General features: G+C 41.0%; 2 protein-coding genes across 2 annotated transcripts; both read left to right on the top strand.

Annotated features, from left to right (window-relative positions):
- Positions 1-32: 32 nt before the first annotated feature.
- si:ch211-117n7.7 (Monoacylglycerol lipase ABHD12-like) lies at positions 33-5,877 on the top strand. Its single transcript, XM_029127558.2, has 13 exons — positions 33-191; positions 1,654-1,769; positions 1,852-1,957; positions 2,218-2,337; positions 2,472-2,502; positions 2,601-2,646; positions 2,909-3,038; positions 4,061-4,098; positions 4,180-4,259; positions 4,344-4,426; positions 4,536-4,614; positions 4,733-4,854; positions 4,959-5,877. Exons 1-13 carry the CDS (start codon positions 112-114, stop codon positions 4,978-4,980), a joined length of 1,053 nt encoding a protein of 350 aa, XP_028983391.1. The 5' UTR covers positions 33-111; the 3' UTR covers positions 4,981-5,877.
- Positions 5,878-6,223: 346 nt separating this feature from the next.
- On the top strand, positions 6,224-15,044 carry tm9sf3 (transmembrane 9 superfamily member 3). The gene is made up of 15 exons (XM_029175734.3): positions 6,224-6,417; positions 7,405-7,600; positions 7,714-7,836; positions 8,786-8,946; positions 9,046-9,123; positions 9,454-9,585; positions 9,733-9,899; positions 10,434-10,528; positions 10,646-10,776; positions 11,394-11,533; positions 12,144-12,212; positions 12,296-12,442; positions 12,598-12,681; positions 12,793-12,869; positions 13,498-15,044. The coding sequence occupies exons 1-15, from the start codon at positions 6,325-6,327 to the stop codon at positions 13,563-13,565; spliced, it is 1,761 nt and encodes a 586-aa protein (XP_029031567.1). The 5' UTR covers positions 6,224-6,324; the 3' UTR covers positions 13,566-15,044.
- The last annotated feature ends 16 nt before the right edge of the window (positions 15,045-15,060 follow it).

Below are 15,060 nucleotides of genomic sequence, written 5' to 3'. Positions count from 1 at the left end.
CAGATCCCTCCCTCCGGTGGTTCACAGTACTTTGACCTACTGACTGGCCGCATTTAAGGGCGGCTCGGCGTTTGAGAGTAGACTTTGTGTGACGCTGCCCCTTGAGTCACGATGAAGAGGAGGCCGGTGAAAAGCAGCGACTCATCCTCCGCAGGTCGAGGCGTCCAACGCGGACGGAAGGAGGAGACGGCGTGAGTTAGCATTAACTAGCTGTTGGTGCTAAGCCCGTTTACTACAGAGTTACTGATCAGAGTTACGCCAAGTTATTGCGTAATGTAGGTTGCACTTCCTCTCCTGCTCTAATCAGACATTATTGTTATGTTGCTGCTGTTGGGAGCTAGAGGCTGTTGTGCGTATCTGTATATTAATATGTGTATGAGAAGAAGTTATGCATTTAGATGGCCATGGGTTTCTGTAAGCGTCTGCAGGTGTGAGCTGCAGAAACGCACAGAGCCCGGTGCTGCAGGGCAGTAACCGGGGGGGTCACTGCTCAGTAAAGCAAAGGTTGTGTGTGGAGACACTCCTTCCACTCCTGCACAAGAGGCAACGTGCAGGTTTATGACCACCGCATCCAACTCCCAGTGTGTTGAAGGTCATGCAGTGTTTATTCAAAGTAAACAAATGGGTCCAACGGCACAGAAGAAAGCCATTTACATAACACACTATAAGAATATAAGACAATTGGATGATTCTTTGTGATAATGTACGACGCGTGTCTTTCTTGGTCATCTTGTCATCTGCCCATGTTGGTGTTATTGCAACATTATCAATAAATGCTGGATGCAGTGGAGTCTTGTGAGTTCCTGCCCTGGGCCCCAACACACTCTGGGATCGCCGCTGGTTGCATTGCATCACACTGTGGTTCTCCGCTCATTAAAGTACGATGAGCTAGGGAATATCTTCTAGAAAAGAAGGATTCTAACTCTTGACAGATGAGCAGTCTGATGACTGCCGGAACAAATGTCCTGTACATTTCCCTGGAGCAATGTGAGGAAATCGGTCTTCGACTAAAAGGGCTCTTCTGGCTGATTAGAGTGTTAATGGAGGGGGTGGGATGTATTGTCCAACAATCTGAATTGCATCCTCTTTTGTGTTGTTGCCTCCAGGGGCCCAAGGCTGACTCCAATGCCACACTGTCTTTTTGATTAAATAGTTCCGTTCTCTTCCCTCATATTAATGTTTTCATTTGAATGCCGCAGCATCTCACTGGTAGGACGCGTGTGGGTCAGCACCGCTGACGGCAAAGGACTAAGTGTACACTCATGTACAGCTGCAACACCAATTTCACAGCCCCCTTCAAAACCATCTGTGATTGCTTTAGTGTTGTAACGGTATGATTTGGATTTGAAATGATTGAATCAGGGGACTTGAGCTAATCTGGTCCTCATGGGAGTTAAATCACCAATAATCAATGATGACTATCATGAAATGCACAGATGGTGAAGCCCAGTGCTCCTAGTCCCGCTAATCAGTCTGTCTGCCCTCATACAGAAATGACAGTACATTTAATATTTCAGCTACTTGGAGACCACCTTGGGATTTTTCAATGCTCCCTGGAAGGTCTTTGGTCTTTGCTCAAGATATACGTTGTGCATTGTAATGGTGAGATATGCAGCCCTTGCATTGGTTTTACCTCTTCCTGTCTGTTCTCAGATCCGGATGGAAGCTGAAGAGAGGCCTATTGGCCCTCTTTATTGCCTTGATTTTGGTGCCTTACTCTGTGAAAGTGCTCCCAGGTTTAATCCAGCTCTTTGTTTACACCTATAGAAGTAAGTGAACGTTCTATCTGCCTCTGGGAGGAACCGTAAAGCCACAAGGAAAGGCTGACCTGTCTTCTTCTGCTGTTTGTAGTCAGGCTGCCATTCTTCGAAGACCTTCGTCGGCCCGCTGATTTCTCCCTTAATCACACCATCAACATGTATCTAACATCAGAGGAGGGGGTCTCCCTTGGCGTTTGGTGAGTGTATCCAAGCTTTTTATTGAAGTCCTTTCGCTTCTTTTCTCTTCTTACATACTTCTGTCTATTCTGTTGTATGTCCTTGCTGCTGAAAACAACAGAATTTCCATTGTGGGAACTAATTATAATATCTTATCTCTTATTTTATATTATCTTCTTAAGACTTTTCTTTTTTAAACATAGCCAAAAATACTTAGGGCATATGGCATTACCTGTTTATTAATGATTCTCAAAATGGCCAAATTGTTTTAAATTTTAAGGCACACTGTCCCTGAAAGTCGGTGGAAAGAGGCACAAGGCAAGGACCTGGAGTGGTACGAGAATTCGTTAAGCGATGGGAATACAGTTTTCATATATTTACATGGGAACACAAACGCAAGGTATGGTGAATCAGGTATTTACATTATATTGAGGAGAGTAGAAGTTCCATGCTGCTATAAATGGTTGATTTTTTTATACAAACAAATTTTGAAAACCCTGCATGAACTATGAACCTTGTGTTGTTTCTGAACAGGTCGGCTCCTCATCGGGTGGCAGTGGCAAAAGTGAGTGATCATTAAATCTGGCATATTCCGCTTTTGGTGGCCTAGTATAGAATTCTTCTGTGTTACTCTGATGACAAATACGCATGATTTGTCACCAGATATTGAGCAGACTTGGTTACCATGTGGTGGTGCCAGACTACAGAGGTTGGTGCACATTCAGATTGTCTTCCTTCTTTGTCTCCTTATTAGTTTTTATATGTCCATTATAATAGTGACTAAATGTCATTTAAAGCCATATTGTCACTCGAGAGTAATGTGTTTGTGTTTGCTGAGTCGATTGTTGTTGGGCAGTCTAAGAAAGCGGTTCAACTGTAGGTCAGTGTCTAGTGCGGGATTTCTTTTGAGTGGCTGCCACCTTGTGGCAGCAAACAGCTCTATCAGTGGTTGATGTGAGAAAATGTGACAGGGTTTGGAGATTCCACTGGGGAGCCCACTGAAGACGGCCTGACCACCGATGCCCTCTTTATATACAACTGGGTCAAAGCCCGTAGCGGAAGCAGCCTGGTTGTTATATGGGGACACTCTCTTGGCACCGGGTTAGTAAGAAGAAACTCGTACATCTTTAGCACATTACACAACTATAGACAAACACAGTACATATAATTAATATTTACAATATTAATTAGCATCACTTCCATGCATGGGAACATTTCTCCTATGTTTATATGAGATACATTTCTATAATACAGACAACTAGTATCAGTGAAATACTACAAGTGAAAATGCCTCAAAGGCTTAAGACAGCAATGTTAAAATCAGCCATTCTATATCTTTAGAAGACTAGTCAGTCTAAAGGTGCCGGCTACACGACCATCCCCAGCAGGTTTCAACGTTGAATCATAGTTGAATCAATTTATATATTAGGGTTGATGACCATTGGATTATGTGTTGATTTTGAAAGGTGAATCAACGTTTATTCAACGTTGATCAAACGTTTCAATGTTACATCAACGTCACAACAATAACTGACATTATTTCAACCATATTTTAACATTGAAGGTCGGTTGAAGGTTGGTTAAAGGTCGGTTGAAGGTTGGTTGAAGGTCAGTTGTGTGCCTGCTGGGTCTTGATAAATTTTAGTTTCCCATGACTACAGATGGAAATAGTATTAGAAGTTTAGGAGTAGCCAGCAGCCCTGAGTGTGGTTTTAAGGGAAAAGTCGACAGCAGCTTGAACTGAAATAAGGTGTGAATGGTAGACAGGAGCCAGGGACAGTTTCCACCTTAACCCCAAGGTTAAGGTACATCAGTGCCTGATCACACCTTTGGTGTTTCTTGTTAAGTATTTGTGGAAAGAGTCCTGCAGTTCGGGGTAAAAGCCTTTCTGAGACCAGTACAAAACAGTAGAGTATAAACTTAATGTTTACTTTGGTCAGTTTCACTTCAGGGAAAACTGTTGAAAGAGCACTAACAAGTTTGTTTTTGTCTGCACACGGTTTATGACAGAAATCTCTGACACCAGCCTCCAGCTACAGTCAACATGAAAACTCATTGTGTCAGTGTATAATTGTTTACAAAATAGCAAAGCTGAAAATAATATTAATCTTGTCCCTGTGCAGAGTGAGTACAAACACTGCTGTTGAACTGATCAAGCAAGGTACGATCTGCCACCAGTAAATTTAGTCAAATATAGAAACGTGAAACATTTGAAACATGTCAGTATGACTCCTCTGTTCAGGTGTAGTTCTTGATGGCGTAATCCTGGAGGGTGCATTCAACTCGGCGCAACAGAAGATACCAATTAATCCGTTTTACTGGGTAAACCCATTTAACTCGTGCACTTAATTTCTGCTTTGAATATTTCAAATTTCACATTTTACCTTTTACTTTTTTAATTTACAGTATTACTGGAGACTACCTGGCAGTGGATACTTATTCCCAGAGCCATGGGAAGGAAAGAAAATTGTCTTTCCTACAGAAGAAAAGTAGTTTTATTAAATTGCTAATATCTTGACCATAAGAAACAATCAAATACATAGTAATTTTAAATAATATTAAGTATATAAATCATAAGTGTTTTTTGTTTTTCTACAGTTTGAAGAAAATGAAAAGCCCACTTCTTATACTTCACTCGGAGGACGATCACTTAGTTCCCATTGAGATTGCACAAGGGGTATGAATGCCATTTAAATCTGTCTTAACGCGTTTGCTCATTTGAACTGATTGCATGTCTTAGCTAGCACCATATTATGTTTTAAGAGGTCTACACTCTTTTGGCTCGTCTCTTCCAGTTTTACAACTTAGCAGTCAGCGTCCAGAATGCAGATCGAGTCAAGCTAGTGACATTTGATGGTTCTCTGGGGTACCTGCACAACGGCTTATACAGAGACCCCCATTTGCCTGACATCATAAAGTGAGAACACAGTTGACCAATAATGTTTTTAATTTCAATTATATTCTGGCTTGTCAAATTTGTGTGTCTTAAATAATCTTTTTGATTTCTCTTCTCTTCTGCAGAAGTTTTGTGGACACTTTGTAAGATGGGATCGGCTGAAGCTGACGTCACTGAATCATTGCTTTATTCCTGCGTGAAACTGGATTTGTCACTTTAATTCACAAAATTAAATATAGTGTTGTTTTATCATACTTGTGTTTTACTGCTACATGCAATCCCCTCTACTGGACATTGTTGTATGGTGATAGTAATCTTTAATAATTTATAATCAGTATAATAATTTATGACTGCATGCAAAGGGCATGTTTGTTACACACTGACACATTTGGATATGTATACTTGAATGATGTACCAATTACAGTAAATGATAAATCACTGTTTACAATTCATCTTCACAAATCTAAGTAACCACTAAAGTTTTTCTGTTCAAAATGTTAGGTTTACTAAATTCACAATGAGTTAACTGGTATGTTGTTGAACTCTAAACAATGTAAAATGTATTGTTCAAAATATATCATAATAATCTTTCCCTTTATTACTGCTTGTGGCTTGTGTACATACTGTAGGTTCAGTATCATGGAGTTTCAGAGAAGGTCTCTCTAATACAGTGAAAGTCAGTAAAGGCTTTCAGTTTGAGGGTATTTGACACAAATATTTACCTCAGAAATATTGTTGCAGCTAAGTAGTTGACTTAAAGGGGACCATGAACACTTTCATTATTTGTGGTTCGTTTTTTTCTTTTATTCTTGTATTTTCATCTCGATTAACAAACGTTTGCCTTATTTCCCACAATGGGGGAATTCTTGAGTTTACAGCAGCAGCATGACAATTTACACAACAAAAAAATGAAAAGGAAACACCAGCAGTAATAACTGTGCTTTCTTCAACTTTCTTGAATATGCCATCCTCAACCTCTGCTATGATTTAGGAATGTTGTCCTCATGGAAACATTAAGATACAAATAAAGTGACGTAAAATGTATTTTTGGTTGTTTTTTGTACTTTAAACTGCGCGTGTTGATTTAATTATGGACATATTATTAGGCCGAGTAGTGGGTCATAGGGTGACCGTGAATGGGCCTCTTTGTTGTGAGCAGGGATCGTGTTTCATGCACCAGCGCTGTCAGAGGTGAGATGCAGCTCCGGTCTTGGCAGACGGATGACGTGGCTGAAGGTTGCGGACGGTGCGCCGGCAGAGTTGTCTTGTTCACCGACCCACAAACCGCGGTGCACTCTGACTGGCGGCTCGAACCCACGTGACTCGGCTCGGCCAATCGCGTGTGCGTGCGATGAGCACAAGTGGAAAGCTTACGCTAAATGCGTACGAGAGCATCCCTAAAAATCGCCTCTGTCATACAACCAGGAAGAAGGTGGGATAGCCCTTCAAAGCTAACATCCCCAATCTTTCTGCCCACTCGCTACAAAAATAATGGGATCTCCCAGGTGGAAGGTGGCAGCGGCGGCGTTTCTCGCTCTAGTCGGCTCTTTATTACTAGTCGATGCAGATGAACATGACCACACGGTAAGATTGAGTTATGAGAGGCCGATTGAAAAGGGGGAGCCTAGAAAATAATGGACGCTTGTGCTCTGTGTGAATCGCTAACTTTAGCCGCGGCGGCTAGCTGCATACAAGAATACGGAAATTCCAGACATGGCACAGAGTGAGCTTTAGACTGTTGGGCGAGACTAGCCGTCGATACGTGCTGTGCTATAAACCACGTATGCGCACAGTCGGTTAGCTAACTTGTCAGCACTTATCGGCAGTGCTCGCGGCTAACGTTGCTATTAGCTTCTTGGCACATCTTCCACACTGGTTTCCTTTAAGCACCGGCGGAAACTGCCCTCAAGTTGGCTTAGCTAGCGTCGGTCGGTCGGTTAGTTGTTAAGCAGAAGTCAACCAACTGGTTAAACAGACCAAAACTAAGACTTTAACAGAAAAGTCGAACTCGCCACAGTAGCTGGTTTATCAACCGACAGCACGTTAACGTTATGTCGGAACCTTTTAATGTCGTGGCCTCTCGGTGCCTTTAATGCCCTTTTCACTTTTATCGCATGTAACCGCCTTAATAACGTAATCAACCCTTAATGACTATTAACCAAATGGACTACACCATCTAATCAGTTGCGTCAGGGTTCATTCAACGAGCTGACACGGATATAACAAGTCAACTTCCTTGAATTTAAGCAAACATAGTAGCCAACGTAACCACCTTACAGCTTTAGCGTTAACGTTGCTCTGACACCAAGATAACTAACTGCAATTTTTATGTTTGCATATATTTGTATCCAGTTACAGTTTTAAGTCAGTTTAAGTTTTCAAATATGTCAGAAGAACTTTAAGGAGTCAAATTAGTTGTGTTGTTACTGCTGCGAGTGAATCCGTCCAAACAATTAAAACATCAAGAGGTCATGTCTGTAGGTTGTTAAATATTTCTGCAAAATTAGTAGGAGTAGTACAACTGGTCAGGCAGCGTGTAGTACTAGTTTCCCTTGTGTGTTTTCTCTGCAGTATACAGACAAGGAGGAGGTAGTTTTATGGATGAACACAGTGGGGCCTTACCACAATCGACAGGAGACGTACAAGTACTTCTCTTTGCCCTTCTGTGTGGGATCCAAGAAGACCATCAGTCATTACCATGAGACGCTGGGAGAGGCTCTGCAGGGAGTAGAGCTGGAATTCAGTGGCCTAGATATAAAGTTCAAAGGTAATCGACTGTTAGAGCAACCTGTCGGTGACCCTCTGTTTGTATTTGTTTTGTAAACCATCACATCGTTTTTCATATCTGACAAAGATAATGCCATGTGTTTGACCCTGTAGAGGAAGTCATGCAGACAACATACTGTGAAATTGAGCTGGACAAAGCCAAACGGGACGCCTTCGTCTACGCCATAAAGAATCACTACTGGTACCAAATGTACATTGACGACCTGCCCATCTGGGGTATGTACTTTTGAATTTATGGGCTTATTGTGCCTTTTCCTGCTGCCTGAGATCTAATTTACTTAATGGCTTCTAAGATAATTTGGTCATCGTAGCGTGACAACATCATGAGTGCCAGTCTGTTTATCTTTCTGTTGGAAGAACAGGTTTTTATTCATTGGTGGTTCCGGTCATTTAACCAACTTACAGGGCTGTAACGTGTAGCAGACTATAGCAATGAAAGTCACTTAAGTCGGAGTGTGTTTTGCACCAAATGAGTTGAAATGATCTGGGGGATCAGTTATAACTTTCTGTTCTCTCATCTGGTTGCAGCCGTGGAATACTTTGGTATTTCTATTATCTGATGCTAACCACAGGACACTCCTTGGTTGCATACGCATATGACCTCCAATTATTACAGACCTTTGTGTATGTCACCTGGCTGCAACAGGCTATCAGTGTAAACACCTGTTTATCAGGTAGTAGGAAGAACAATCACACCACTCCTGCAGTTGCTTATAAGGAACAGTGGACTGTGATGTAGTGAGTGGGTGTGGCACTGGAATTGACTCTGTCCCCTTTGTTGATTTGTTACTTATATATGGATGAATAATAATAAATAAACCTAGACTTTGAACTTGTGTTCAGTTTGCCATAGTGACGATCGGCCCAGGGCAGTTCCTGATGGGTTGAGCTCTTTTACCACAGCACACAATCTATCTTTTAACCAGTGTTATAAAAGGAAATAGTATGATATTCTGTTAAAGAGACAAATGCACATCTAGAGCTTTGTTGACATCTTTCTGAGTGATTGTTTCCTTTTATATATATGAAATTAGTGCAGTAAAAAATCTAGAACAATGGTTTTCACAGTTCTTGTTTATTGGGAGCACCTGGGACATGCTGTGAACTGACAGGTGATTTCCTTGGACCATGTATCCCTTATTTAGTTCATGCTCTTTGATTCAAGGCATTGTTGGTGAGGCAGATGAGAACGGAGAAGAACACTACCTGTGGACATACAAGAAACTGGAGATCGGCTTCAACGGCAACCGAATTGTTGATGTTAATCTGACCAGCGAAGGAAAAGTCAGACTCATGCCAAACACAAGAATTGCAATGTCTTATTCTGTAAGTGTTTTTTTTGTCAAACAGCATTTTGTGACAGAAGTAAAGGTGATTGATGCAGAGAAAGGTAATACAGTGTATATGCATCTTGTCCTGTCACAGGTAAAATGGAAGAAGTCAGATGTAAAGTTCGAAGACAGATTTGACAAGTACCTTGATCCATCCTTCTTTCAGCACAGGGTGAGTTATACATTGTACACACTGCCAAGCTGGCTTGTTTTAACATCTTGCTTGTGTGTGACCTTTTAGAAGGTAGGAGTAAACCTCTGTTTGATGCTACGTATGATTTTATTAGGTAACCTGGTAACTTTTGGCTGACGCTGTAAATGTTGCTGCCATCATGGCAGAAATCCAGATGGATTTCTCAGAGGGATCTTTTTCCAATTTAGAAATGCACCAGCTATTGCAGTCAGTAAATGAAACTGTTGCGAATGGGGGCTTTATTTTAAATGAGTTGTAAATTCCAAGAGTAATTCATCCTGTTTTGTCATTGTGCTGTTTCTGGTGTAGATTCACTGGTTCTCCATCTTCAACTCCTTCATGATGGTCATTTTCTTGGTCGGTCTGGTGTCCATGATTTTAATGAGAACACTCAGAAAGGATTATGCCAGATACAGCAAAGAGGAGGAAATGGACGACATGGTAAGTTTTTAATAAATGTACAGTTTGCCAAAAGCAGAAGTGTCAATATTTTTTAAGATTTAGTTGTTGTCCCGTATTTAGTTTGACTTTTAGAGAATGTTACATTTGGTGTAGCGTGGTCTGTATCTCGTCCCTGTGCACCAACAGGACAGAGACCTGGGAGATGAGTACGGGTGGAAGCAGGTTCATGGAGATGTGTTCCGGCCGTCAAGCCATCCTCTGATCTTCTCTTCATTAATTGGCTCTGGCTGTCAGATCTTTTCCGTCTCCCTCATTGTCATCATCGTCGCTATGGTTGAGGATCTGTACACAGAGTGAGTGACAAGCAGCTCAGTGACAAGATTTAAACTATAACTATACCTGTGATTGTGGATTTGGGATTAGATACCAGGTTCAGTCATAAGGTGTCAAATCGGTAAAGTCGCTGGATCTGTAGAACTGTGAGTCTAATGAATCGAATATTGCTTCAGTTTTCTTTTATATAAAACATTTTTATGAAGTGTGTCAAACTTCCCTGAGTGCTTGTGGAAAAAAACATATGAATGTAATAAATCATACTTATGAAGTGTTGTTTGTGTACAACTGTGTCCTTGGAGGAAATGAAGTTTTGAGTGTGTCTGAGAGAAGTCGTGGATGTGTTTTTTTGACTTATAATAGGTTAGATTGTAGTAAAAAAAAAAAATTCACCTAATGTGGAAAGTCATGTGTCACAACAGTGGAGTGAATGACATTGAAAGATAAAAACTGCAGAACAGAATCCAAATAAATCTAGAATATAATTGTGAATTTTTAGGATAAACCAGAAGTCTAAAACATCATTTTGTAAATCCTTTCTTCTCTGTCTGCAGGAGAGGATCCATGCTGAGCACAGCCATCTTTGTGTACGCTGCAACCTCCCCTGTCAATGGTTACTTTGGGGGAAGCTTGTATGCAAAGCAAGGAGGTAATAAAACGTGTCTGCTCATCACATTCTGTCTGGCTGCATTCCTCAATCCAGACTATACCTTCACATAGACTAGTGCTTATGTCACACCGTCTTTGATTTGTGCCTTGAACACAGGCAGAAGATGGATTAAACAAATGTTCATCGGAGCCTTCATGATCCCCGCTATGGTGTGTGGTACTGCCTTCTTCATCAACTTCATTGCTATCTACTACCACGCCTCCAGAGCCATCCCCTTTGGCACCATGGTGGGTTTGACACAGCAACACCTCCCTAAAACCCACAGCTATGAGGAGCATCCTCTGAGTCAACCGTTTAGTTTTATCTGTGTGGCTGGGGGAGAACTGATGTTCTATATAAATGATCAGTTGTGGCAAAAGTAATGAGAACAGTGTTCAGTCACAAGAATTTAAACATAAGTCATACAGAGTATGTGAATTAAAATATATTTGATAGCTTTGAGTAAAAATTTCTATTGACGTGACATTTTACGTGACACTCTAATTTCAATGCATGGTCTGAGATACGAGTTTGTGCCTGCATTTCATGTGAGTTTCAGCCACACGCTGCATAGCTAATAATAAACAGCTGTTTGTGTTTATCCACACAGCTTAAGCTCATTCATTATTCAAACGTTGTCTTGGAGCAATAACACCAAGATGCCATATTCTAACAGTTGGAATTTGGGCACATTTCTTTCTGTTTATTTTAAATGTTGCCTGATCATAATTACAAGCCTGTGCACACTCTCAGCAGATATCTGGGACTCTCCTGACCTGCAGAATATTTCACTAGATAATGACTGTGACTGTGAACACAGGCCACCCAGCAGAAGCATAATAACTTCTGTTCTTCTGTCCTGCAGGTCGCTGTCTGCTGTATCTGCTTCTTTGTCATTCTGCCACTAAACCTGGTTGGAACCATTCTGGGGAGAAATCTGTCTGGCCAGCCCAACTTTCCCTGCCGAGTGAATGCTGTGCCTCGGCCGATCCCAGAGAAGAAGTGGTACGTGTAAAATGTTCAAGAGAGGATTTTGTCTAACAGTATACACATACTCAATACATTATATAAAGAAATACTGATTTATGCACATTCATGATTTGCAACAAAACATAACCTCTGTATTTTCCATCTCCTTTGGGGGACTCTTGCAAAGTAAATTGTCAAGGCACATCGTTTTCCTTAGTGCATTCAAACAAGTGGTGTAATTATGGTTGCAGAGGAAGGTGTGATAACTGATCGGTAATCTTGGGAGGTTGTGATTGCATGCATGGAATGAGTCTTGAGTGCTGTGCAGCCCGTGTTCGACGCGTGTTAGACGTCAGGCCTGGAGTAGAAAATGGCTTGGCTGTCTGCACAAACCCTCTAGGTAATGAAAAATGCCAAAGCAATGCGCTGTGAGTGTATTAACACTTGCAACCTTCTGCCAAGCTCTGGCTGGCTGCCATCACAAGGTGGTGGATTCTGTCAGACCTTGCTTACGTTTCCAAGTTGTTTGGCTTTTTCATTTATTTGTGGTATTGTTGTACTGGAGTATACGTGTCAAACTGGGGTCTGACATGAACACCTGGTGGTACATTGTCGTACTGATATGTTGAACCCTGTGATCTGTTAGGTTCATGGAGCCGGCGGTCATCGTCTGCCTCGGAGGCATCCTTCCATTCGGCTCCATTTTCATTGAAATGTAAGTCAGAGCAGTGACGCTGATGCATTGGTACGTGGTCAGATTTTGCAGCTGTGTTGACGTTTGGCGTCCTCATTTCTCAGGTACTTCATCTTCACATCTTTCTGGGCCTATAAAATCTACTACGTGTACGGCTTCATGATGCTGGTCCTGGTGATTCTGTGCATCGTGACGGTGTGCGTCACCATCGTCTGTACGTACTTCCTGCTCAACGCTGAGGACTACAGATGGTGAGTGTATTAGTGTTTAACACCTGCAGATAAGCTCCTTTTTTGTGGGAGCTATAAAACCTTTCTGAATCTACTAGTAACTAAAAATGGAAAAGTTGTCTGAATTGTGTATTGGTTTAACTGTGACTGACTTTTGTTTGTTTTTTTTTCCCCAGGCAGTGGACCAGCTTCCTCTCTGCTGCATCCACTGCAGTTTATGTTTACATGTACTCCTTTTACTACTATTTCTTCAAAACCAAGTGAGTAGTCTCCTTAACCATATACTCAAATGAATTCTCTCATCTTGGCCAAAACATGTCAGAATATTTTTGTCCACTTCTAATATGCTGGTTTTTGTTTGTGCCTTTTAGGATGTATGGGCTGTTTCAGACATCCTTCTACTTTGGCTACATGGCTGTGTTCAGCACTGCCCTAGGCATCATGTGTGGTGAGTCCTGGATCAGGCTGATCAAATACTATAAGTGTTTAGTGAGTCTGGTGCAAAATATGCTGCAGCTACATTAATACTTGAATAATTGGCCAAGAATAAATAAATTTGGTGCAGTTGCCTCTTTCACACATGCACTCCTGAATTTTAGATTAAGTCATGACACAGAGCCAAGTTGTTTGTTCACATGCAACGGTTGAAATGGACATTACTAGTTACTTCCATTAAATAATCAATTTCAGTATAAGGAAAAAGTAGCAATATTCACATTTGTATTCCTCCATGTCTCAGCTGCATGAGATAATAAATGTCATCAATATGCACAGTCATTCAGTGCACACATCAACTCACTTTGACACCCAAAGGACTTAAAGCTAAGGAGCTAATATGTGGCATATTTTAACTTTGAGTGCCATCTGCTTGTGAGATTGAGTTGATCATTATTATATTAATTTAGACATGGTGCCATCTGGGTTTGTGCCATGTCTGTTTATTTTGCTCTTCGCCTCTCAGTCCTTCAGTGGTTTGATCCCAGTAGTCTGTCTGTCTGTCCTGTGATGGATTCACTGTGCACATATTTGAAAAGTGTCAGCTAAAGGAAACTCACAGCGCATCATTTGTCTTCCAGGGGCCATCGGATACATGGGAACAAGTGCCTTTGTGAGAAAGATCTACACAAATGTGAAAATTGACTAAGAAGTGAAGCAGCAGCACAGGGATATTAATGGATTTGCCTATGTGTATCCTGAAAGACAGCGGGCACAAGTCATTCTTTATTACTTTTTCTTGCAAAGAGATTGTGTGAATCTCACTTTGTACAGCATAGGTTTTTTTTTTTTCCTTTTTTGAATTTCGACATTGCAACTCAGAACAAAAAAAGCAAATCTACAGCGGAGATCTTAAACACAGTTATGTTTTTAAGTTGCTTTCAAAGAAAATATTGGGGCAAATTTTAAAGGTTGACATGACTTGTCTGATCCAAACCAGTCCCAGCTGAGACCAGAGAATATACATGTGTACTGATGGAATAGTGTAGATCTCTTCAGTGAAGAGGCCTAGGTGTACTGAAAGCCTTTGTTCTATTGTGTCAGAATATTGGGGGGTGGGGGTGCCCGTGTTCCCGCTTGATTTCTATTTTGTATTCTTGCAGTCACTCATTACTACACAGTAGTAATGTGTTCAGATTTTCCTCTACTGCATAAAGATGATATAAAAACGCTGTCGTTCATGAGAATCATTCCCCCATTTTGACAATTCTTAATTCCCTGTTACAGTAGCAGTCCATTCAGCTCCGAGATTTTGGTCCTGCTGTAGTTTACAGTGACGAGGACAGAACGAACAGTTGAGATTTAGCAAGAGATGATTTTTAATGGATGTTTGTGATCCAATTTCCCGGTTTAGTCTTTTTCTTAATGTTTGGGTTTGAATGAAGTCTACTTGTAAAGATAATATATGGATGGGGGAGTGTATATAACCTTAATGTAACTTTAGATGTAGATCCCAACTGTATTTTCGTTGTACAGATTTATTACAGGGTGTTTTTTTTTTTTTAAGGAATCATTCAGTTAAAAACAATAGTTTGCTTTTTTCCATTTGGTGCTTGGGGCGGGGCTGGTGGCACTGTTACATCTTGCCTGAAATTGCATGAAGTTTTCAAACCATGGGCTGAGAAAATGACATCTTAGCGTGGTCTGTTTTTGGGTAGGGGGTGTCTGATTGAGCATCTTGTCACTCCCAAAATGTAAAGCTACATTTTGGCCTATGGAGACTTCCATTGAGTTCCTGTTTTATTTAAAGCTTTAAACGTCTTCTGGTAAGCCATTTCCCCTCTTTTTTTTGTTGTCTGAAACATCTGAATGTCTGGAAAAATGGGGCGGTTGCTTTGTTTTGAAACATACTGTACAAAGTGAAGTTTATGTACACTTAAACCTAGATGTAACCACACACAGTGCTGCAGAGTGTTTCAGATGTCCCCTACCCCCCATTTTGTGTAAATACAGTATGTTCCCTACTTGTATGAAAAGTGGCAAATGCCCTTTTCTCCCAATTACCTGTTCTTCCCCCACTGAAGTTGATTTTGGCACCTCACAATGTGTACTGATGTCAAATTAGACATTTTGAACCTGCATATTAACTTGCTGTAAAAAGAGAAAATAAACATGTTTATGTACAGGGGTTATGTGTCATTTGG

This window comes from Betta splendens, chromosome 15, assembly GCF_900634795.4.
Source record: "Betta splendens chromosome 15, fBetSpl5.4, whole genome shotgun sequence".
Classification (NCBI taxonomy): Eukaryota; Metazoa; Chordata; class Actinopteri; order Anabantiformes; family Osphronemidae; genus Betta; species Betta splendens.
Note: the sequence above shows the minus strand (reverse complement) of the source record. Positions and strands in the feature narration are given on the sequence as shown.